Source organism: Trachypithecus francoisi, unplaced genomic scaffold, assembly GCF_009764315.1.
Source record: "Trachypithecus francoisi isolate TF-2019V2 unplaced genomic scaffold, Tfra_2.0 Lachesis_group5, whole genome shotgun sequence".
NCBI lineage: Eukaryota > Metazoa > Chordata > Mammalia > Primates > Cercopithecidae > Trachypithecus > Trachypithecus francoisi.
The window spans coordinates 62,951,646-62,975,052 of record NW_022681470.1 but is presented as its reverse complement, the minus strand read 5'-3'; the positions used below and the strand labels follow the sequence as shown (position 1 = coordinate 62,975,052).

General features: G+C 45.3%; 1 protein-coding gene across 2 annotated transcripts; it reads left to right on the top strand.

The window, feature by feature from the left end:
* Positions 1-639: 639 nt before the first annotated feature.
* On the top strand, positions 640-15,669 carry CTSE (cathepsin E). 2 transcript variants are annotated; one of them, XM_033198017.1, is made up of 9 exons: positions 640-833; positions 1,496-1,652; positions 2,287-2,404; positions 3,389-3,507; positions 8,588-8,787; positions 10,830-10,952; positions 12,307-12,448; positions 12,550-12,648; positions 14,602-15,669. In XM_033198017.1, the coding sequence occupies exons 1-9, from the start codon at positions 766-768 to the stop codon at positions 14,764-14,766; spliced, it is 1,191 nt and encodes a 396-aa protein (XP_033053908.1). In that variant the 5' UTR covers positions 640-765; the 3' UTR covers positions 14,767-15,669. The 2 variants fall into 2 exon arrangements, with proteins under 2 accessions (XP_033053908.1, XP_033053909.1); XM_033198018.1 differs by lacking the exon at positions 12,307-12,448 and having other exon boundaries at positions 14,602-14,809.
* Positions 15,670-23,407: the final 7,738 nt, after the last annotated feature.

Genomic DNA, 23,407 nt, shown 5'->3' with positions numbered 1-23,407 from the left:
TCTCTAGTAGACTCATGCAGGCACTTGCTCCAGACGCTGACCCCCTTGACCCTCCCTCGCTGCCCCTGCATTCTCCTCCATACACCCCTGAGCCCCAGCCCCAGATTCATCAAGTCCTTAGAGTCAGGAGAGTGGGCTCCACAAATCCGCAGCCACATTTTCCCATTTCAGGACCTTTGAGGAGTGCTGGTTTGTGCTTCAAAGTGGGCCAGGGAAGGGTAAACTGCCTTTGGAGCATTTGAGAGACTGAGAAGAGAATAAGAATCACTGAGAAAACAGACGGATGAATACTTTGAGTGAGAATCCTGCCACCCATGACAAGTCAGCTCCCATGCCTCCGGAGTCTCCAGCTAGAGCACTTGCAGTAACAGCTCAGTGGGCGCTTCCAGGCGGCCAGGGATGTGCTGCCCTCTGGATTCATTAACACAGGGTTTCTTGGGGTCAGGGGAGGTGCCAAGGCCCTGGGAGAAGCCAAGCCTCAGAAGACCCTCTTGCTCACAGGGAATGCACGGACCCCCAAGTTCTACTCCCAGACTCACACTCCTCTTGTAGGTGGGAAAGGGACAGAGAGGTGGAGGGGGAACGCCCTGTTCCACATGCTGTATTTACTCTGGGCATGGCTAATGACTTCAGGGCCTTATCATTCAGCCCTCCGACTGGGCTGGGTAGGTCTGAGAGTTAGGGAAAGTCCGTTCCCACAGCCCTCGGGGAGAGAAGAAAGGAGTGGGCAAGGGAGAAGCTGCTGGTCAGACCGTCGGACCCACAATGAAAACGCTCCTTCTTTTTCTGCTGGTGCTCCTGGACCTGGGAGAGGCCCAAGGATCACTTCACAGGTGAGGAGACATCCCCGCACTGTGTTCAGCTGGGTAGTCCCCTGCCCTGCAGCTCAGGGCTGCCCTGGGATAGGAAAGCTGACAGGGAGATGAAGAGGAGGAGAAGCTGAGGGTCTGCATCAATGCATGGAAGAGGCTTACCCAGTGGCCGCCTGTGTATGGCCTTCATCTCCAGTCCTCAACAAGTCATCCTCCTGCCTCCACCTCCACGGAGGTGTCTTCCCAAGTCCCGGGGAGCTTCTTGTGTTGCAAAAGAGCAGAAACCTGCAGTTGTGGTTTGTAGCTCAAAGCACCCCAGTGCTTCCCCAGGGGACTGACCATCACTGCCTCCAAGAGTTTTCTGCTCCTTTAAATCAGCCCTTCGTGATGTTCATGTAAAACTGCAGACCTCCCCACATCTTCCACTTTCCTAGAAGATCTCAAAGAGCTCATCTCCAGGAGGGGAGCCATTTCCACTCTAAGATTCTAAGACTCTCCAGGGCAGAGATGAGGCCGGGCAGTCTGAATGGCAGAGAGGACGCTGATCCCACCTGTACCCTGCATGCTGTCTTGCAGATCACCCCCTCTGTCTTCTCTAGTTGGCCCCTGAGAAAATGGGATGGGAACAGGGGGAAGAGGGAGGTAGAAGTACATCTCCTCCTCACATGGGGCTTTGTCTCCAGGGTGCCCCTCAGGAGGCATCCGTCCCTCAAGAAGAAGCTGCGGGCACGGAACCAGCTCTCTGAGTTCTGGAAATCCCAGAATTTGGACATGATCCAGTTCACCGAGTCCTGCTCAATGGACCAGAGTGCCAATGAACCCCTCATCAACTACTTGGATGTGAGGCTTCCTGGGGTCAGGGCTGGGGAGAGGTGGGAGCTGGAGGAAGGCCCAGCATCAGGGCATGGCCAGTGCCATATCAGTAGCGCTGAAAGCCATTGTGGATTTCTTCACTTGGATGGATGATCCTTGGGGACTGATTCCCTGGGTCGCCATGGAGTTGGCTAAGCAGGCCCCAATGTACCCAAATGTCAGAGATCTCTGCAGAAGGAAAGGGCTGGGAGTGAAAGCATCATCCCACACTGAAGGCCCCTGCTTCTGCTCTCCGCTGGGCAGCTTACTGGCTGTGTACCCTTAGGCAAGTTACTTAACCTCTCCCAGCCCCAGTTCCCTAGTCTGTAAAACAGGTGGTTCTTTCTCCACTGCCTCTCCTACAATGTATTTATAAAAATCAGGTTAATGCAAGTAAAATTAAATGAAGTAGCCAGAGACTTGGTTTGATTTCCTCACTCATGGCCATTTCTCTGCTCCTTTTACCTTTTATTTTCCAGCATTGCCACTTCCTAGGCTCTGTAAACTCCAGTCTGTAGTACCCCAGGCTTTGGCCCCAGGGAGCTTTCCCTTGGCTTCCTGGTGAGTACCCTTGTCCCTCGCCACCACCCATGCCTGCTTTCCTTCTCACTCTTCCTTGCAGATGGAATACTTCGGCACTATCTCCATTGGCTCCCCACCACAGAACTTCACTGTCATCTTCGACACTGGCTCCTCCAATCTCTGGGTCCCTTCTGTGTACTGCACCAGCCCAGCCTGCAGTAAGTGGGGCCAGGAGCACCAGCAGAGAATGTCTGGGGGCCAGTTCTGGGAAGCCAAACCTGGTACTCTGGGGAAGCGGGGCTTAGGTTCCAGAAACTGGCCACCCCTGCCACACCAGCTTCCCCTCTCCATCTTTGAGTCTGCCCTGGAACTGCTTACAGCAGAGATAGAGCAAGGCCAAGGAAGAACCAAAATGTGGCTGCTGTTCAAGAGAGCAACTTCCATACAGATCAGAATTAATAGAAAGAAAGTCAATGAAAAGAGAAATCTTAGACATAATGACTCACTTCCTTTGGAACACCCAAAGGAATGTAGGGGAAAGTTTAATTTAATTGGTTATTTCTGAGCAGGTAGGTTAGTTGGGTTCTAGTGTAGACAGTCTGCTTGCTTCAAGGAGGCTTGGTAGCCTTATCTCCTGGTGCACAGAGATGGGGCTGGTGGGGCACAATGGCATGGGTGGGTCCATTTGGCCACAGGTAACTCAGAGGTTTCAGCAAGGGTTGGAAAAGAAGAGCTACAGAAAGATGTCTTGTTCGATATAGGACAAGTCCCAGCGACAGAATCTCCCTGGAAACCCCAAGGCTAGAGATGTCCACGGGTTGGGAGAAAAGTTGGGAGTAATTTCCTGGGGCAATTGCTTACCCCTGAGTTTCTTTTGAAGGCCAACCTCTGACCCACAACGGGTGGCAGGGACTGTGGCTGGCGCCTGATAAATGGCACTTATCTTGGTGTGCCTCATGAGGTCATTGTGGACAATCAGATTTGCTCAGGGACAGCTGTTTGGTTTCCAATTAGGCCACATCTGTAGCTACAGGGAAATGTAGTTGCTCACTAGGGAGGGGCATCGCCAGGCTTCTAGGGGCTCTCCCTCAGTGTTGAGAGCTAAGGGAAGAGACCCTGCTGCACTGGGGCTGGGTGGCACCAGGGCGAGGATGCAGGCAGTGAGCCGATGGCATAGGCAAGAGCAATGCACTTCTTTCCAGAGACGCACACCAGGTTCCAGCCTTCCCAGTCCAGCACGTACAGCCAGCCGGGGCAATCTTTCTCCATTCAGTATGGAACCGGGAGCTTGTCCGGGATCATTGGAGCTGACCAAGTCTCTGTGAGTGCAAGTCCTTCATCTTTTCTCTCTTGGCCAGAAACTTGGGAGACTTATTCAGAGGTCTTGGGTTTCAAAACTGCCTCAGGAATGGGTGGAAACAGGGGTTAGGACTAACTTCTAGGGGAAAGGGGGACCAACACTCCCAACCTGAGATGGTAGCAGTGGGTCAGTTTGCACAGCACGCTGCGCCCTGGGGGAGGACAGCACAGCGGCAGGAAGCAGTGCCCAGTGCACAAAGCCTGGTGACAGGGTGCACAGCTGGATCTCCAGTCTCTAGGGCATTGAGGAGATAAGACCAGGTCGCCATCTTGAAGGATAAAGAAGCCCACGTCAGCGGGCGAGGTTTGAACTCAGTAAAATAAGGGGGCAAGGTCTGAAATGGGAGCCCAGTCACAGAGCCAAGGCAGAAACCCAGTTGTCCAAAGGCCAAGGCCCAAACTGAACTCAGTGCTGAGCTCATGAGCTGTTCCTCAAACTGCCTCTGACCTCTGACCCTCTGACTCCCTCTGAAGTCCTATGGGTCCTAGAACTATGGGAATCAGACAAATGTGGGGACAGAGAACCAGGTACTTTTTCAGGCTTATAGACAGCAATATATGCCTGGGCCTTGGGAGAAACAGAGGTTGACCTATTCCTGGCGAGCATTGGTCCATGAGGGGGTATTCCCGAGGCCAGCAGGGCACAGCTTTCATCAACATCCCTTAGAGTGGGTGGAGTAGGACATATTATCAGCTGAAAGAACGCCAGAAGCAGAAAAACACCATCTATGTAAAAATATCATAAAGATAAAACAATGCACTGCATTTTCTATTGGAACTATTTGTGTGTGTGTACATACACACATTACATATATAATATATAATATCCATATGTATGAATATATAATATATAGTATACTATATATATCCATCTGTATATTTATATAGATATAATATATATTAGATATAATCTATAATAATTGCATAATTTTATTATATGATATATATTATGATATGTAATACATTATATTAATGTTATATAACATTAATTATATAATATATTATAAGTGATATAATTTATTATATTAATAACATATTATGTGTTATATATTAATATGTTGTGTATATTAATATATAATATGCTAATCTATTATATAATATATTAACACAACATGTCATATATGTAATGTGTATATATTATATGATATATAAAATTATATATATTATGACATATACATATACATTGTATATCTAATTACACACCATATATATAAAAGTACAAATAACTATTTAGACGGCTATATCCCAAACTGATCCTCACAGTAACCTCTGAGATGCAGGGAAGGCACTGAAACGGGAATAGAAAGGGGAATTCGAGCCTATAGCTTGTCACCTATCTGTTGGCTCACCTGGCTGGTGTAGGGCAGCAGCCAAGCCCACAGCAATGTCAGCTGCACTGCTCCTTCCCTCAGTTTTTCTGACTCCAGGGCCAGGTGTGCACTTACCTCTATAATGAATCATCAGATTTTGCTGCAGAACATCCCCATCATTGAGGATGGAGACTTGGGGACAGGGAGAGAACAATGCGGGTTCCAGTCCACCCTCACACTCATGGGTTCCAACTGGCCCTTTTTCTCCCACTTGACATCTATTTTCCCTTTCTGCTGTGCAAACTGTAGACAGCAGCTGCAGCACCAGGCCAGAAGCAAGTACACTGTTTAACTAGCACCCACAGTTGCATATAATCAATATCAATATCCATATCATTTCATATATATCTATAGTACCTCCTAATGGCTCTGCTTCTCTTATCAAACCCTGACTGACATAATAAAGATAGGACATGTCAAAATGTGTAGATGAAGCTAATGCAGCCGTTAAAGGGACCGTTTAGCCTGAAATGCATGTATTATTAATAGAAATGCTAATAATCAATTATCTAAGTTCCTATTTCAAGAAACACATAACAAGAAAATGAGCAAACCATAAACAAACAATAGTAAATCAAACCCAAAGAAATCAAAAGGAAGGAAATAATAAAGAGTAGAATGGGACATTAATGAAATAGAGAAATCACACAGGAAATTAACAAAGCCAAGAATTAATTCTTTGCAACAGTAATAAAATTGGTTAACCTCTGACATGACTAATTAAGAAAAAAGAAAGAAAATACAACTTAACAGTATTAGAAATGAGAAAGAGAACACTAAAGTTATCAAGAATAATTTTATATTGATACATTTTACAATCTTCAAAAAATCAACAAATGCCTTGAGAAATACAGCACACCAAAACTGATGCAAAAACAAAAGTTAGAAAATGTGAATCTTTTAAAGGTATACTGTTATTAAAAAATCCTTCCACAAAAAAAACTCCACAAAGAAAAGCCTCACTGATAAATTCTTCTAAACACTAAAAAAAAAAAAAAAAAATTCACAAACTCTTCCAGATATTTGATAAAGTAAAAACACTTTATAACTCATTTTATGAAACCAGCATAACTTTAATAATGAAACTTGAAAAGGACATTATAACAAAAGAAAATATAAAATTACAGACCAATCTTTCTCTCATGAATGTAGATGCAAAAGTTCTAAATGAAATACTAGCAAATAAAATATTGTGGTGTATAAAAAGATAATACATCTTAACCAAGGGTCATCTTTCTAGGAATTTATCATTTAGCAGAATAAAAGGAGAGAAATCATATGACCAATATGATTATATTAATAGATTAATAACATTCAACATCTATTCATGACTTCAAGAAAAACCCTTAGCAAACTAGGAATACGAAGTAACTCCCTTAATCTGATAAAGATGAAGGGCTTCATCTACAAAGAAGCCCACAGCAAACTTTATACTTAATGGTGAATTGTTGAGAGACTTCTCCATACGATCAAGAATGAGACAGGGACACTCAATCTCACCACTTCTATTCCACATTGTACTGAAAATCCTAGCCAGTGCAACAAGAAAAAAAGAAACGAAGAACATTAAGATGGAAAAGGAAGAAATAACACTGTCGTTTTTAATGTATGACAAGATTCCATAAGTAGAAAATCCAAAAATATCTACAGAAAGGATATTGGGATTAATATGTGAACTTAGCAAAGTTGCTGGATATGAGGTCAACATAAAAAAATCATTTAGGGCCAGGCATGGTGGCTCACGCCTGTAATCCCAGCACTTTGGGAGGCTGAGACGGGTGGATCACAAGGTCAGGAGTTTGAGACCAGCCTGACCAACATGGTGAGACCCTGTCTTTACTAAAAATACAAAAATTAGCCAGGCGTGGTGGCGCACGCCTGTAGTCCCAATTACTCAGGAGGCTGAGGCAGAAGAATTGCTTGAACCCAGGAGGCGGAGGTTGCAGTGAACCGAGATCATACCAACTCACTCCAGCCCAGGTGACAGAATGAGACTCCGTCTCAAAGAAAAATCATTTGTATTTATATATGCAGGTTGTGGATCCTTATCACAAATATTTGGGACTGGAAGTCTTTTAGGTTTCAAATTTTTTCAGATTTTGAAATATTTGCATTATACTTACCAGTTTAGTATCCCAAATCTGAAAATCCATAATCTGTAATACTCCAGTGAGCATTTTCTTTTAGCGTCATGTTGGCACTCAAAAAGTTTTGGATTTTGAAGCACTTCAGTTTCAGATTTTCAGATTTGTGATGCTCAATCTGTAGCAAGTAAAACAAATGGCAAATAGATTTTTAATGACATTATAACACCATCAAAACCATAGCTACTTTGAAGCACATTTAACCAAAAAAAAGTGCAAGAACTCTACTCTGATAATAGAAACCTTTACTAAATAAAAGTAAAAGACTTGCATAAAAATCACAAATGTTACTGAATAAAATTAAAAGAAGACCTGTATTGAAAACTAAACCATGCTCATAGACTGAATGACTCTGTTTTATTTAAAAGTCAAATTTTTTCAAATTGATCTATAGAGCCAATTTTATTCCAATTAAAACAAGAGCATCTTTTCTTAGAAATTGACAAACTGATTCTAACATTTATATGGATATGTAATACACCAAAACAACCTTGCTGAAGAAAAACACTGGTAAATATTAAGATTTATTATAAAGTTACAGCAATATAGATGTGTGGTGTTGGCACAGAATTTTAAAAATATACAAATGGAACAGAACAGAAAACACAAAACCTATCCACACAGTCATCTGATTTATGTTGAACAGGACACTGCAGTATGTGGAGGAAATGATGGTATATTTATTAAGTAGTGCCAGGTCATATAAATATCCAGATAGAAAAAAATAAATCTTGACTCCTACCTTACACATTACCACATTTCAGATAGACTCCAGATCTCAATGTGAAAGGTAAACAATAAAGCTTTTAGAAGAAAACATGGGAAAATGTTTTCAAGATCTTAGGGTAGGCAAAATTTTCTGAAACAAGTTACAAAAAAACAGTGTGCAATAAGCACAATGTTGAGTGATGCCAAAGAGTTCATACAGGATGATTCCATTTATATAAAATCCAAAAAATAGGCAAAACCAAGATACGCTATTAGAAGTCAGGAGACTGGCTCTTCTTGAGTAGGGGCACAATGATTGGCAGGTGCATGAGGGCTTCTGAGGTTTTGGAATGTTCTGTTTCTTGAGAATATAGCAAGCACCTTTGTGCTTATTTAGTCAAGGAAAGTTGGGAAGGAGAAGAATTAGCTTCAAGACAGAGGAGAGGCCGGGCGCGGTGGCTCAAGCCTGTAATCCCAGCACTTTGGGAGGCCGAGACGGGCGGATCACGAGGTCAGGAGATGGAGACCATCCTGGCTAACACGGTGAAACCCCGTCTCTACTGAAAACACAAAAAACTAGCCGGGCAAGGTGGTGGGCGCCTGTAGTCCCAGCTACTCGGGTGGCTGAGGCAGGAGAATGGAGTGAACCCGGGAGGCGGAGTTGCAGTGAGCTGAGATCCGGCCACCGCACTCCGGCCTGGGCGACAGAGCAAGACTCCGTCTCAAAAAAAAAAAAAAAAAAAGACAGAGGAGAATCCAGGGATCAAACTCTTTGCCAGCAATCCCCTGTGCCATTTTCCTGTGGGCTTTCTCCTGCCAGGTGGAAGGACTGACCGTGGTTGGCCAGCAGTTTGGAGAAAGTGTCACAGAGCCAGGCCAGACCTTTGTGGATGCAGAGTTTGATGGAATTCTAGGCCTGGGATACCCCTCCTTGGCTGTGGGAGGAGAGACTCCAGTGTTTGACAACATGATGGCTCAGAACCTGGTGGACTTGCCAATGTTTTCTGTCTACATGAGCAGGTGAGACCCATCAAGACTGTGAGGTTAAAGTCAGTTATAACTATAGGGAGACAACACATGCACTTGACTTAGCCATCAAAAGACCTGGTTTGGGTCTTTAGCTTGGTCTATTATCAGCTGTGTGATCTTAGTCAAAACATTTAACCTCTCTGAATATTGAGGAAATGGGATTTGCTTCATCAAGTAGTTGTGAAAGCACTTTGTAAACTCTACTACACTGGCTTAAATTTAAGGAATCTCTGGGATTGGTTCTTCATTGATGCTGTCACTAAATATCAAGCTCCTATTATATGCTGTGTGTGATGCTCACACTGGGGACACAGTGAAACAAGAAAGACAGCACCTGCAGGAGGAGCAGGCAGAAAAAAATGAAAAGTTAAGCTGACGATAAAATAATTGCATACTGATGGATGAATAAACAAAATGTGGCATATCCAAACAATCAAATATTATTCAGCCTCAGAAAGGAAGAAAATTCCGAGATATGCTACAATACAGAAGGAACTTGAGGACATAATGCGAAGTGAAATAAGCTAGTCATAAAAAGATAAATACTGTATGATTCCACTTAGGTGAGGTACCTAGAGTAGTCAAATTCGCAGGCAGAAAGTGGACTGCCAGTTGCCAGGGCCTGGGGAGGGGAAGTGAGGAGTTCTTAAACCATTGTTGATGGCCTAATGGGTATAAAATTCCAGTTCTGTAAAATGAAAGGTCTGGATTTTACACAGTGTGCACATACTTAACACTACTGAATTGTAGACTCAAAAATAGATAAGATAGTACATTTCATGTTACATATTTTTACAACATTTTAAAAAATTGCATTGTTGTTGGAAAAGGTCATGAGGCTCACACGTTTCTAGGCACTCTTGCCCGGCATCCTTGGAGGGTCATCTCCTCTTCCTCCTTACACAGGAAAGTGATTTCTGACCTTCCTGACTTCTTCCAGGTCAGACCTGGCCTGCATTCACCCTGTTTCAGCATAAGTCCATTCCTCTCTTTCCCCTCTCCCACATGGAGGGTCCTGGATTTTCCCTATCAAGCTGTGCTTCCTCTCCAGCATGACGACACTCAGGACCAGGCCTAGGCAGAGCTGTGAGTGAGAAAGGCAGGTTGTCTAGACACTTCTGCTTCCCCTTGCAGAACTTCCTTTTCCCGTCGCCTGGGAAAAGTGGGCTGTAATGGGGAATATCGAGGTTTGGCAGTCAGACCAACCTGGATTTGAATCCTGCCACTTACATTGCTTCATCTCACTGAGGCTCAGTTTCTTCCACGGACCACTAGTTTGATGTGAGTTAAATAAGTTTAGATAGACAAAATCCCCAGTACAGGGCCTTGCACCAAGGTAATCAACAAATGTGAGTTCCTTTCCCCACTCCCTCTCTAAAACCACTGTCCTAAAATTCCTGCAGGTATTCCCTTCTCTCCCTCTTTACTACCCTGATTTCAGTTTTGTATCTTTCTGATCCTTTTCTTCCTCAAAATGAATCTGTCTTAGGTCCGATTTCTCCCGAATCTTGCTAGGTTCCAGAACATAATCTGAGATATCAATACCAATAAAAATAAGTGTTCAAGCTCTAGTAAGTCATGATACATTCAAATCAGCCTCTTTGCCTTAACATAATGAGTGAAGAACACAAAAACACCAGGTGCCGTCACAACCATAGTGGGGAAGATACCTTGGGAAAAGGTGTCTTTGGGGGTTGCTTCAAGTCACACAGTGTGTACCCACCCAGGATGGTCCTGGTCTTGGTTCTGAATGACAGACCTGCTGGCCCCATTTCCCAACTCCTTAACCTTTTTATCCAAGAAGCAGAAGGACATTCACAAATGGTCAAGGGGAGCTGTTTCTAATCTTGTGTCAAAAAGGCCCAGACCAATCCACCTGCAGTAGTCAGAGTCCTGGTCTCAAAGCCTAGGCTGATGTTTCTGCCTACCTGGCTGCTTGGTATGAGACCAAGAAGCAAAGTGTCTTAGCTGAGGCCCACCCCTAGAGTTTTGCAGTGGCCCTTCCTGGACAGTTTGTATTTCTCTCCATGTAGTAACCCAGAAGGTGGTGCGGGGAGTGAGCTGATTTTCGGAGGCTACGACCACTCCCATTTCTCTGGGAGCCTGAATTGGGTCCCAGTCACCAAGCAAGGCTACTGGCAGATTGCGCTGGATAAGTGAGTATTCCCCATGAAGTAGTTACAGTACTAGGAGTAAACTCAAGAGGCACAACTCAAACGGAATTAACTGAAAAACCACTGGTCGCTAGCAGAGGATGCCAGAAGCTTACTGTGGTTGAAGGTATGGAGGTGCTGAGCAAGTGTGCAGGAAGGGACCTCTGTAACCAGGGCAGCAGACAAAGCTTCCTTCCTTGTACATGTGGCGTGCCTTTAATTCAACAGACAGTCAATACTAGTGCACAGCCTGCTCCCCTTTGTTCTTTCAACACTGACCTGCATTCACCTGACACACAAGGCAAGGGATGAGTAACATGGGGGTTTGCACAGGTGAATTGGATTCAGATCTTGCCCTCAAAAAACTTGTACAGAAGATGAGATGCACCCAAACTGCTATCCTATAAAATGGAAGGTGATCAGTGCTCCAAGAGAGGTGCCACCGACGTGGTCCAGCAGACAGGCACGACAGCTTCTATCTGAAGAACCCTCCAGTGCGTCATGGAGGGGATTACATTGAAACTGAGCCGGGAAATATATACAGTATCTGGGCATGAAGTGGGACTACATGCCTGCCTCATACCTAGCGCTGTGCTAGACAATGCAGGAATTGGAAAAGTGCAGTTCAAGTTTCAATTTAGCTAGGATTGAGTTCCTGCAAGGTATCAGGCATTAGCAATGCAAAAAATAAAAGGTCTCAATGCTCACTGTCTATTGAGGGTTTTTCACACTGTAGGAATTCACCTATTTATGGGTCATGACATCATTTTAGAAGATCCTGACCAGGCGTGGTGGCTCACACCTGTAATCCCAGGACTTTGGGAGGCAGAGGCAGGTGGATCACAAGGTCAAGAGACTCAGACCATCCTTGCCAACATGGTGAAACACTGTCTCTACTAAAAATACAAAAATTAGCCAGCCATGGTGCCACACACCTGTAGTCCCAGTTACTCGGGAAGCTGAGGTAGGAGAATCGCTTGAACCTGGGAGGCAAAGGTTGCAGTGAGCTGAGGTCGAGCCACTGCGCTCCAGCCTAGGCGACAGAGTGAGACTCCATCTCAAATAAATAAATAAATAAATAAGATCATAAGATCATGACCTACACTTTTTGATGAATTGGAATGTAGTAGAAAATACCAGAGTGCACTTCAATTGCATGAATGGGTGTGTGTGTGCACTGGGTCAAGAAGTAAACAGATTTCTTCCTATGAATCTCAGTAGAAAACAACAGAGGAACATTCATATGGTGGGGGGAAATCATTAATGTGCTCCAGGCGCTAGAGAGCCCACAAAAGAGTGGGAGTTTCCTAGGAGCCAGGGGAGGGAAGGTGGGCTGACTGCAATCCTGTCGCCTCAGCATCCAGGTGGGAGGCACTGTGATGTTCTGCTCCGAGGGCTGCCAGGCCATTGTGGACACAGGGACTTCCCTCATCACTGGCCCTCCCGACAAGATTAAGCAGCTGCAAAATGCCATCGGGGCAGCCCCCGTGGATGGAGAAGTGAGTGCCTGCCTGGGGAAGGGAATGGTGGGGGCAGGAGAGCCAGGCCTTCTCTTGGGAAGTGGGAAGGCTCTAAATGGATCTTCCATATTGGGTTTTAGTATGCTGTGGAGTGCGCCAACCTTAATGTCATGCCGGATGTCACCTTCACCATCAACGGAGTCCCCTACACCCTCAGCCCAACTGCCTACACCCTGCTGGTAAGAACTGTTTCCTTATTCTGCAGGCCACAAGGCCCTCCCCACATGCCTACCACTTCCCCTTTTCAGTAGCCTGCACTTTGCCTGCCTTTACCCTAAGCCCCGCCCTGCATTTGTTCTACTCTGAGGTGGCATCCCCTCTGGGAGGGACACAGCTGCCTTTGATGGAAAGACCATGGGGCTTGTTCTAATTTCCACTTCTGCCGTGAAGCAGTAGTAAAATTCGGGCAAGCCATTTAAGGAAGTCTTCTGATATTGCCATGTAGGACTTTTCAACTGACAAAGTTTAATCTCCTCTACCACCAGGTCAGACTGGAGCTATTACTATCTCATTTTATAGGTGAGAATATCGAGACTCAGAGAGTCAAATAAATGGTTCAAGATATGAGCTGTTTGCAGGGAGGAGTGGAGAATAAGATTATATTTGTTCTAACATTCAAATTAACGTTCCTCCTCTAGCAAGAAAATGTCTTTTGTTGCAGTAAATTCTCAAGTTTGTAGGGTGAAGTAGAAAGGGAACTCCTGGACCTTTTGGACACCTGTGAGCACTTCACACCACAGTTGGTCTGAATTTCCAGCATTGTAGGTATTTGGCACTACACTTCAACACACTAATTTTTCCAAGAGTCACTGACACCATCAGGGTAACTGCATCAGAAGAGGGGTGCTAAGGTAGAGACTGAGGGCTTCAGTCCTACCCCTAAGCCTCTATTAACTCCTTCCCAAAGCCACCAACAGACAATCCAAATAAAAACAAATGTTTGTTTTAAAACACAGCTTCATGGTAAGTCCCCTAAGCTCCTGCCACACAGGGATTCTGGAGCTGCCACTGTCAGCACCACACTAGGACCAGTGAGACATTTAGACTGAGCCCTGTTCATCAGTCCACACGCCCATCACACCCTAGCACCCCCACACTCTCACCTTCCCCCATATGAGTTGAGTCCCTGCCCAGGTGGAAATCATTGATGTGCTCCAGGCGCTGGAGAGCCCAAAAAAGAGTGGGAGTTTCCTAGAAGCCAGGGGAGGGGAGGTGTGTGGTTCTTTCCCAGTACGGTGTGTGGTTCCTTTAGAAGATCATTTTAGAAGAACATGACCTGACCAAGCGTGGTGACTCACACCTGTAATCCCAGGACTCTGGGAGGCCGAGGCAGGTGGATCACAAGGTCTTGTGCTGGTTCTTTCCCAGTATGGTGCATGGTTCTTTCCCACCAGCAGATTTCAATCAGAGTCACCTCAATCCATCAAAACTGCTGTAAAAACGTTGACTTTTCATGTCCTTCCTCTCAAGAAGTCTCCCTGAGCCCTCTGCAAATTTTCCCACACCCTCATCAGCAACTTCAAATTTCAAGTCGCTGGAAAGACCACACTTGCCTGGTAGAGCACATCTTTGCCAAACTAAAAATTAAGATTGGAGAAGGTGATACTCTTCTCTTGAACAAGGGATGCCTACTTGCCTCATCTAAAGGGTGTCACTCAAATGTTTGTTCCCAGAACATCAACAAGAAAATAGCAGTGGGTAGCTACTAACAGAGTTCTTTCTCTCCCTTAACAAAAACCAAGCTGAGCTTCACTAGAAACCAAAGAAACCAGAATTTAAACCAAGGTCTTCCGGTGCCAACAGTTTTGCTCTTCTAGCCATGCAACAAGGGTTTCCCAGTTGTAAAATGATGGTGGTGGGGGCAGGTGGAAGTATATAACAGATGAACCATTCTCAAAATTGTAGAACATAGACCCCGGGCCCATAAGAATGGACTTGTGTAGACAAACAATTTATTGAGAAAACTAGGGTAGGGACATATGAAGCAGGAGGAAGAACCCACTGACCAAAATGGTGGAACCCACCAGCTGTCCAAGGCCATCCAGTGCCAGCCACCACCACCACACAGGCAGCCTCCAGGGAGCACTACTTCCTTCTTTCCCATGTCATTTGCATCCTTTTTTCCAACCCAGGACTTTGTGGATGGAATGCAGTTCTGCAGCAGCGGCTTTCAAGGACTTAACATCTACCCTCCAGCTGGGCCCCTCTGGATCCTGGGGGATGTCTTCATTCGACAGTTTTACTCGGTCTTCGACCGTGGGAATAACCGTGTGGGACTGGCCCCAGCAGTCCCCTAAGGAGGGGCCTGGTGTCTGTGCCTGCCTGTCTGACACCCCTTGAATCTGTTAGGTTAGGGCATTCTTTACACCTGTAAAAAGTTATTTTCCAGAGAATGTAGCTGTTTCCAGGGTTGCAACTTGAATTAAGACCAAACAGAACATGAGAACACACACACACACACATTTCACACATACACACCACTCCCACCACCGTCATGATGGAGGAGTTAAGTTGTATATCCATATTTTTTATTGACTTTTGATTATGAAAATCAAAAAAATTTCATGTTTGATTATGAAAATCTCCAAACATATGTACAAGCAGAGATCATGGTATAATAAATCCCTATGCAACTCCACTCAGCTCTGACAACCCATCCACACGGCCAGGCCTGTTTATCTACACTGCTGCCCACTCCTCCAGCTCCACATGCTGTACCTGGATTATTTTGAAGCAAATTCCGAGCATTACATCATTTTGTACATAAATATTTCTAACATCCTTAAATTTAAATATACAGTTGGAATTCAAGCATCTCCCATTGTCCCACAAATGTTTGGCTGTTTTTGTAGTTGGATTGTTTGTATCAGGATTCAAGCAACGCCTATAAATTGCATTTATTTGAAATGTCTATAGGTGTCTTTCCTTCTAAGGAGTTTAGCACATTTGAAACGTTCCTGGAATCCCGAGGTGTCATTTGACATAGTTCTCTGAACTTATCATTCCTATAAAATGGTAGCTAGATCTGGAGGTCTGGTTGGTTTTGTGGCAAAAATACTTCCTAGATGGTGCTGGGTACTTCCTGTGGTATCCTGTCAGGAGGCAGATAATGCTGGTGCCTCTCTATCGGTGATGTTAAGACTGATGGGTGGGTTTGGAGTTATTGGCTTCAATCATTCATTACAAAGTTCAGCATTTTACCTGATCGTTTCAGCGGTCGTTGATGATCATTGCTGAAATCCGCGCTATAATTAGGGATTGTAGAACAGGGCTTTTTCTAATTCTGCTATCCCTTTGGCATTTGTTGGTTGGAATTCTTCTATTAAAAAAAATGGGCCGGGTGCAGTCGCTCATGCTTGTAATCCCAGCACTTTGGGAGGCCGAGGTGAGTGGATCACGAGATCAAGAGATTGAGACCATCCTGGCCAACATGGTGAAACCCCATCTCTACTAAAAATACAAAACTTAGGCCAGGTGTAGTGGCTCATGTCTGTAATCCCAGCACCTTGGGAGGTTGAGGTAGGTGGATCACGAGGTCAGGAGTTTGAGACCAGCCTGGCCAATATGGTGAAACCCTGTCTCTACTAAAAATACAAAAATTAGCTGGGTGTGGTGGCACACCTGTAGTCCCAGCTACTCTGGAGGCTGAGGCAGAAGACTTGCTTGCAGTGAGTAGAGATCGTGCCACTGTACTCCAGCCTGAGTGACAGAGCAAGACTCCATCTCAAAAAAAAAAAAAATCAAAAATTAGCTGGGTGTGGTGGCATGCACCTGTAGTCCCAGCTACTTAGGAGGCTAAGGCAGGAGAATTGCTTGAAGCCGGGAGACAGCGGTTGCAGTGAGCCAAGATCGCACCACTGTACTCCAGCCTGACAACAGAGCAAGACTCCATCAAAAAAAACAAAAAACAAAAAAAAAACTTTGGGTGGGCACGATGGCTCACACCTGTCCCAGCACTCTGGGAAGCCGAGGAAGGAGGATCACTTGAGTCGAGGGGGTCAAAGCTGCAGCGAGCCATGACCGTGCCACTGTACTCCAATCTGGGTGACAGAGTAAGACCTTGTCTCAAAAACAAACAAAACAAAACAAAACCTTTCCCTCATCAACCATTTGCCCAGGAAAGAAGACAATTACTTGGAGTTTTATTTCCTTTATTTACCAGTTTTCAGAATGAGTTGGTGCTATATTAAACACCAAAGGATTTTAAACGTACTTGATGTGTTTCAGCTCACCAGTTGTTTTTTTTTTTTTAAATGCCAGATCACTCTATCTTTAGCCAGTGGGTGATCTTCAAGTTAGTTCCTGTAAACTTTTCCAGCCCATCTTGCACACTTCCAGTTCCATATGTGGCATCAGCCATTGTCCCACAGAGTCCTGGTTCCTTGTAGCACGCCCATATGTATGTTGTAAATAAAGATATTTCATAGTACATTGGAGATGGAGCGAGAGACGGAGAGAGATGTTGAGAAAGAGAGAGAGATTGAGAGAGCACCTGTTCCACCCTGGGGACTGAGGGTCCATCCTGAGAGATCCGACATGGAGAATCCTGGCCTGAGCACATCCCCCTTCTGGTGGTATCTATTGCCACCAGAAACAACTTATTTTTTCTTCCCCCTTTTAGCTTTTGCTTCTTTCAAAATGAAAGTATCGTCTGTCTTTTCTTATTGTAAAGCATGTGAAAATCCTCCGTGACCCTATTCCTCAGAGAAAAGTACCATTATCAATTTGAAGTCATTTTATACAGACTTTTCTTTGCACATATTAACAGAGGTGGCTATTCGTAAGGAAACTTTTTCTAAAGGAATCATACTCTACATGTAAGAGGCATTGGAAACAGAGTGACTCCATCTTGAATAGGGGATGGGGACAATGAGGCCGAGACCTGGCTGGGCTGCATTCCCAGGAGGTCAGGCATTTTTAGTCACAGGATGAGATAGGAAGTCGACAGGACTGGTTTCACAAGATACAGGTTACAAAGACCCTGCTGATAAAACCAGATGTGGTAAAGAAGCCAGCTAAAACCCACCAAAATCAAGATGGTGATGAAAGCCACCTCTGGTGGTCCTCATTGATCACTGTAGGCTAATTATAATGCAACTGCATGTTAAAAAGACACTCCCATCAGCGCCATGGCAGTTTACAAATGCCACAGCAACATCCAGAAGTTATCCTAGATGGTCTACAAAGGGGAGGAACCCTCAGTTCCTGGAACTCCCTACCCCTTTCCCGGGAAACTCATGAATAGCCCACCCCTTATTTAGCATATAATCAAGGAATAACCATAAGTATATTTGGTCAAGCGGCCCGTGCCGCTGCTCTGCCTGTAGAGTTGCTACCCTTGAATTCCTTTACTTTTCTTAATAATCTTGCTTTCACTTTACTCTATTGGCTTGCTTTTGAATTCTTTCCTGCATGAAGTCAAGAACCCATGTGGCCTCCCAGGCTGGACCCCAGTTGTGGGGTTCACTCTGTGCCAGGCTGACTCTTCTCTAAACTACTTTTTTCATTTAACAGTAGATTCCCTGTCATTGTTGATAGCTCATTCTTCTAACATCTATGCAGTGTCCATTCATTTATCAGATCCTCTCTTAATGAACATTAGGTTCATTTGGGATTCAATTCAATCCAATACAATAAATATTTATTTTATGCCAGACACTAAGTGAAGTACTCGAAAACCTGCAACATAACTGGGAGAGGCCCTGGCTGTCAGTTTTTGACTGCAGGGATCACAGAAGACACACCAGGCTGAAAGTCAAATAGCCTTGGTTTACGTCTGTGCTCGGTGGCCTTGGGTAATGACTTCATGTCTCTAAGACACTCACCTCAGAGCTGTTGGGAAGAATCCGTGATCTTACCTGGGTGGAAGCATTTGGCTAAGAGTGGTACCTTCCCTTCTGATTTGGGTGTCATGCTCAGAGTAGATCACAACTACACACGTGCACACATACATTTTTTGTTTGGTTTTTACTTTTATTTTTCCTTTTTAACCAAATTATTGCTTTTAAAGTCAATTTAGAACAGCCTGATGCAAACGAGCTATCAAAGCAACATAGTACAACGGCTAACAACACTGGCTCCGGAGTCAGGAAGGCTCAGACTTCATTCCTAGCATCAGTTGTGGGACCTTTGCACCTCAGTTTGTTCATCTGTCAAATGGGCACGATAGTAGGAACTACAGTTGACCCCTGAACAACACAGGTTTGGACTTGCACGAGTTCACTTATTCACAGATTTTATTTTTTCAACCAAAGGCAGACCAAAAATATAGTATTCAGCTGATGCAGTGGCTAACATCTGTAATCCCAGCACTTTGGGAGGCTGAGGTGGGTAGATCACTTGAGGTCAGGAGTTCAAGACCAGCCTGGCCAACATGGTGAAACCGTATCTCTACTAAAAATACAAAAATTAGCCAGGCATAGTGGCAGGTGCCTGTAACCCCAGCTACTCAGGAGGCTGAGGCAGGAGAATTGCTTGAACCCAGGAGGCAGAGGTTGCAGTGAGCCAAGACGGTGCCACTGCACTCCAGCCTCAGCGACAGAAAGAAACTCCATCTCAAAAACAGCAACAACAACAAAATACAGTATTCTCGAGATGCAAATCCCATGTATATGGAGCACAGATTTATCCTATATGTGGGTTCTTTGGGGCCAACTGCAGGACTTGAGTGTGCTCAAAATTTAGTATACTTGGGGGTCCTGAAACCAGTTCCCCACATATACCAAGGGACAACTGTGTTGCATGGTGTTATTTTGAGGATGCAATGACATTGCACATATGTAAACATTTACCTAGCTTACATGCCTGTGCTCATTAGCGACCTTCACTCCACATAAGCGAGGCTCATAAAAGGCAGAAAGCCCTAGAGTAAATGGTTTTATGATTTTTTCATCTAAGACAAAGCACCCCAAAAGCCATGTGGAAGCCCATTGTTAGACAGCACCCCTGCAGGCTTTTGGAAGGGCCATTTCTGTGCAAGGGCTGCCCCGACTGTTGAATGTGCTGGTCTGGTGTTGGCCAGGAGTCTGAGCGGTGGAGGCTGCAGTGTGAAAATGATGCCTAAGCCACACAACATCATTCAGTCTTCACAACGACCCTGCTGGTTCTGCCACAGAAATGCTTCTGTGACCTATTTCCTTGTCCCCACCCTCCAGTCATTACCTTTCACCAGAAACATTCCAGGAACATCCTGACACTGAGTCTGTCTCTTGCCCTCCGACAAACCAGTGCCTGATAGGTACATATTTCTGAAGCCCAGCTCTAATCACACCCTTCCCCTGCCGTACACTTCGCAGTGGTGCCCCGCTGCATGCCAAATGCAATCCAAGCTGGCGCAACTTCCAGGGCTCCCAGGGCCTTGCCTCAGTTTGACCACCTGTTCTCCCTGGACATCTAGTCTACCCTGCACCAAACGGAATCATCCCAATTTTCTTACTTTTACACTTAGTCCTAGAATTCCTTCTCTTCTGTTCATCAGAGGAACGTGCTGTTTTCCCAAAATGACTCCCTTTCAATGAGTGTTAAGATGACAGTGAAAAGCTGTCAGACACAGTGCTGTGAGACACAAGACCGAAATCTCAGCCCATGGGATGCACTGTGAAGGTGCTTAGCTATGACTTGGAGCCCTTCCCATGCACTCTCTCTTCTGCCAGCCAGAGGTTCAGCATCTCCTCTCCCTGGCCCCATATCGCTTTTCTGCATATGGAGCCTGAATCCCTGCTCCATTCACCACACATCTGCACATTCCTATCCTCAGCGTCCTTCAAGCTCCAGTTCATATGCCTTCTTTCCATAAAGCCCTCTTTGACGTCTCCTAACTAGAATTAAGCTCTCCTTCCTCTAAATCCCCACAGCGCTTAAGCTGTATTTTTTATGCCATTGTTTGCTCCATGTTTTATTTCCACGGATAAAATGCAATTCTCCATTTCTGCACCCCCAAAAGGATCTGACGGGCTCAGATAATTGAATGAACACCTACAGGAGGGAAGGAAGGAAGCAGTGAGGGAATGCAGCGTCAGGACCTCCTCTGCGGGGTGGAGGCTGGCGTCATTCTCCTCTGGAGCATGTGTCACAGGAACAGAAGGGAAGTTGCTGACTCTTTATCCACGTGGCTGGAGGAAGTGGGGACTAGAGCCTGAGGGTGGCTGGTGACTTGGCTTCCAAAGGTGTTAGGATAGTTCTGCAAATAGACCCTGAAAGTACCAGTTTCGGTCCCACGTGCAAAGGTTGTAAGGACCAGCATGGACAGTTCACTTCCCATTCCCGAAGCACCCTCGGCAGCAGCGGGCCCCAAGAGAATGCTCACATCTTCTCCAAAAGAGGGTCAAATGTGCCTCTACACCCCTATGCGGGCTCCCTGTTTAATCCCTTCTCTCTCTCTGTCACACACACACACACACACACACACACACACACACACGTTCACTTAAAACTTGGCCTCAGAAACAGGTAGAAGACTATGGGGGACAATTCTAAAGGGCAACAGTTTAAGAACAAGTCAGTCGTCAAAAATTAGTGGTTGGCCTGAGGGTGGCCTGATGCCCACTTTCCCAGGTCACCCAAATGGAACATCTGGGGTGAATGTGCTCTGGGGTAGAGGTTTTCCAGTTTCAGTGTGTGCCGCCCAGTTTTGCTCTCCATGGAAACTTTTGCCTCCTCCCTCCAGGCATGTTTGCTAATTGAAACAATGAAATGAGCTTCAACTTTTCTTCCACTGAAGAAACCACACACAGCATACCCAGGCCAGGCCTGTAGCTGGCACCGTGAGCTACCCAGTGTGGTATTCAAGGATACTCGCTCTGCGCCCCCTGAGAAATGTGTAGTCTAATCGGCCAGATGAGACACAGACAGCAGTCACACAGCAGAGTCAGAGACTTCCTCTGGACACGAGGAAGAACTCCCTGACCCAGAGGATTGTTAGACGACGAATGGGCCCAAGGAGGTAAAATCTGCCCCCAGAGATGTGGGGGCAGAAGGGGGCATCCAATGCATTACAAGCCTTGAGGGGGCTCTGGCGAGGCCTGATATCCCCTGACCGAGGCCTGTCTAAACTCACTTCATTCTCCATTCATCCGCCAGTCATAGCGATTCCAGGCATGGTTCCAGGCAGCTCAAAGAGAGACCAAATTAGCCGCATGCTAGTGGAGTTTTAAATTGCTGTGGTCTCCTAGGTATTTCAGGTTGGGTCACAGTCCTCACTTGAGAGGAGACATCAGGACTTACTTCACATCTCACAAGCCTGGTGTGGAGTTTAATGTATGTATGTGTTGTGTGTGTGTGTGTGTGTGCGCGTGTGTGCGTGGCATGGGTGTGTGTGATGTGTTTGTGTGATGTGTGTTGTCTGTGGTATCTATATGTGTTGTTTGTGTGTGTGGTGTGTGTGTGCAATGTGTGTGTGGTGTGTGTGTGTGCAATGTGTGTGTGGTGTGTGTGTGTGCAATGTGTGTGTGGTGTGTGTGTGGTATGTAGGTAGTGTGTGTGAGTGGTGTGTATACTGTGTGTGGTATGTACGTAGTGTGTGTGAGTGGTGTGTATACTGTGTGTGGTATGTACGTAGTGTGTGTGAGTGGTGTGTATACTGTGTGTGGTATGTACGTAGTGTGTGTGAGTGGTGTGTATACTGTGTGTGGTATGTACGTAGTGTGTGTGAGTGGTGTGTATACTGTGTGTGGTATGTATATGTGTTGTTTCTGTGTGTGATGTGTATGCATGTGTGTGTGGTGTGTATGTGTGTGTGTGTGTGGTGTGTGTGTGTGTGCAATGTGTGTGTGGTGTGTGTGTGTGTGTGCAATGTGTGTGTGGTGTGTTGTGTGTGGTATGTAGGTAGTGTGTGTGAGTGGTGTGTATACTGTGTGTGTATGTACGTAGTGTGTGTGAGTGGTGTGTATACTGTGTGTGGTATGTACGTAGTGTGTGTGAGTGGTGTGTATACTGTGTGTGGTATGTACGTAGTGTGTGTGAGTGGTGTGTATACTGTGTGTGGTATGTACGTAGTGTGTGTGAGTGGTGTGTATACTGTGTGTGGTATGTATATGTGTTGTTTCTGTGTGTGATGTGTATGCATGTGTGTGTGGTGTGTATGTGTGTGTGTGTGTGGTGTGTGTGTGTGGTGGTATGTATGGTGTGTATGTGGTGTGTTTGTGTGTGGTGTGTATGTGGTGTGTTCGTGTAGTATGTGTGTATTGTGTGTGGTATGTATGTGTGGTGTGTATGTGTGTAGTGTGTGTTGTGTGTGATATGTATGTATGGTGTTTGTGTGTGGTGTGTATCTTGTACGTGGTATGTATGTATGCTGTGTGTGGTGTGTTTGTGTTTTGTGTGTATTGTGGTACGTATGCAAGATATTTGTGTATGGTGTGTATGTGTGGTGTGTTTATGTAGTGTGTGTTGTGTGTGGTATGTGTGTGTGGTGTTTGATGTGTTTGTTGTGTGTGTTGTGTGTGATATGTATCTGTGATGTTTGTGTGTGGTGTGTGTGTGAAGTGTGTGTGTTGTGTGGTATGTATGTGTGGTGTTTGTGTGTGGTGTGCATGTGTGGCGTGTGTGTGTGGCGTGTGTGTATGATGTGTTTGTGTGATGTGTGTGATGTGTGGTGTTTGTGTATGTAGTGTGTATGTGTGTGTGGTGTGTATATTGTGTGTATATTATGGTTGGTATGTGTGGGTGTTGTTTGTGTGGTGTGCATGTGTGGGGTGTGTGTGGGTAGTGTGTGTGGTGTGTGGCATGTATGTGTTTTATCTGTGTGTGTGCTGTGTGTGTTGGCGTAGGGGAGGAGTGTGTGTGTGTGTGTGTGTGTTTGTGTGTACAGGTACTGGGGTAAGGGCAAAGCATGAGGACCAGAACCTCTTCCTACCAGGCTGATGGTAGGACTGAATCTTCTACCCATGTGTATCTAAAACCTCAACGAAAACAAAAGGGCCCCTTTACTGGGTGGCTTCC

Bases quoted from the DNA above. Each gene is read 5' to 3' on its own strand.
- CTSE (XM_033198017.1), top strand. From the start codon at position 766: ATGAAAACGCTCCTTCTTTTTCTGCTGGTGCTCCTGGACCTGGGAGAG. The intron at 3,508-8,587 runs GTGAGTGCAAGT...TTCTCCTGCCAG, and splicing joins TTGGAGCTGACCAAGTCTCT to GTGGAAGGACTGACCGTGGT. The intron at 12,449-12,549 runs GTGAGTGCCTGC...ATTGGGTTTTAG, and splicing joins CAGCCCCCGTGGATGGAGAA to TATGCTGTGGAGTGCGCCAA.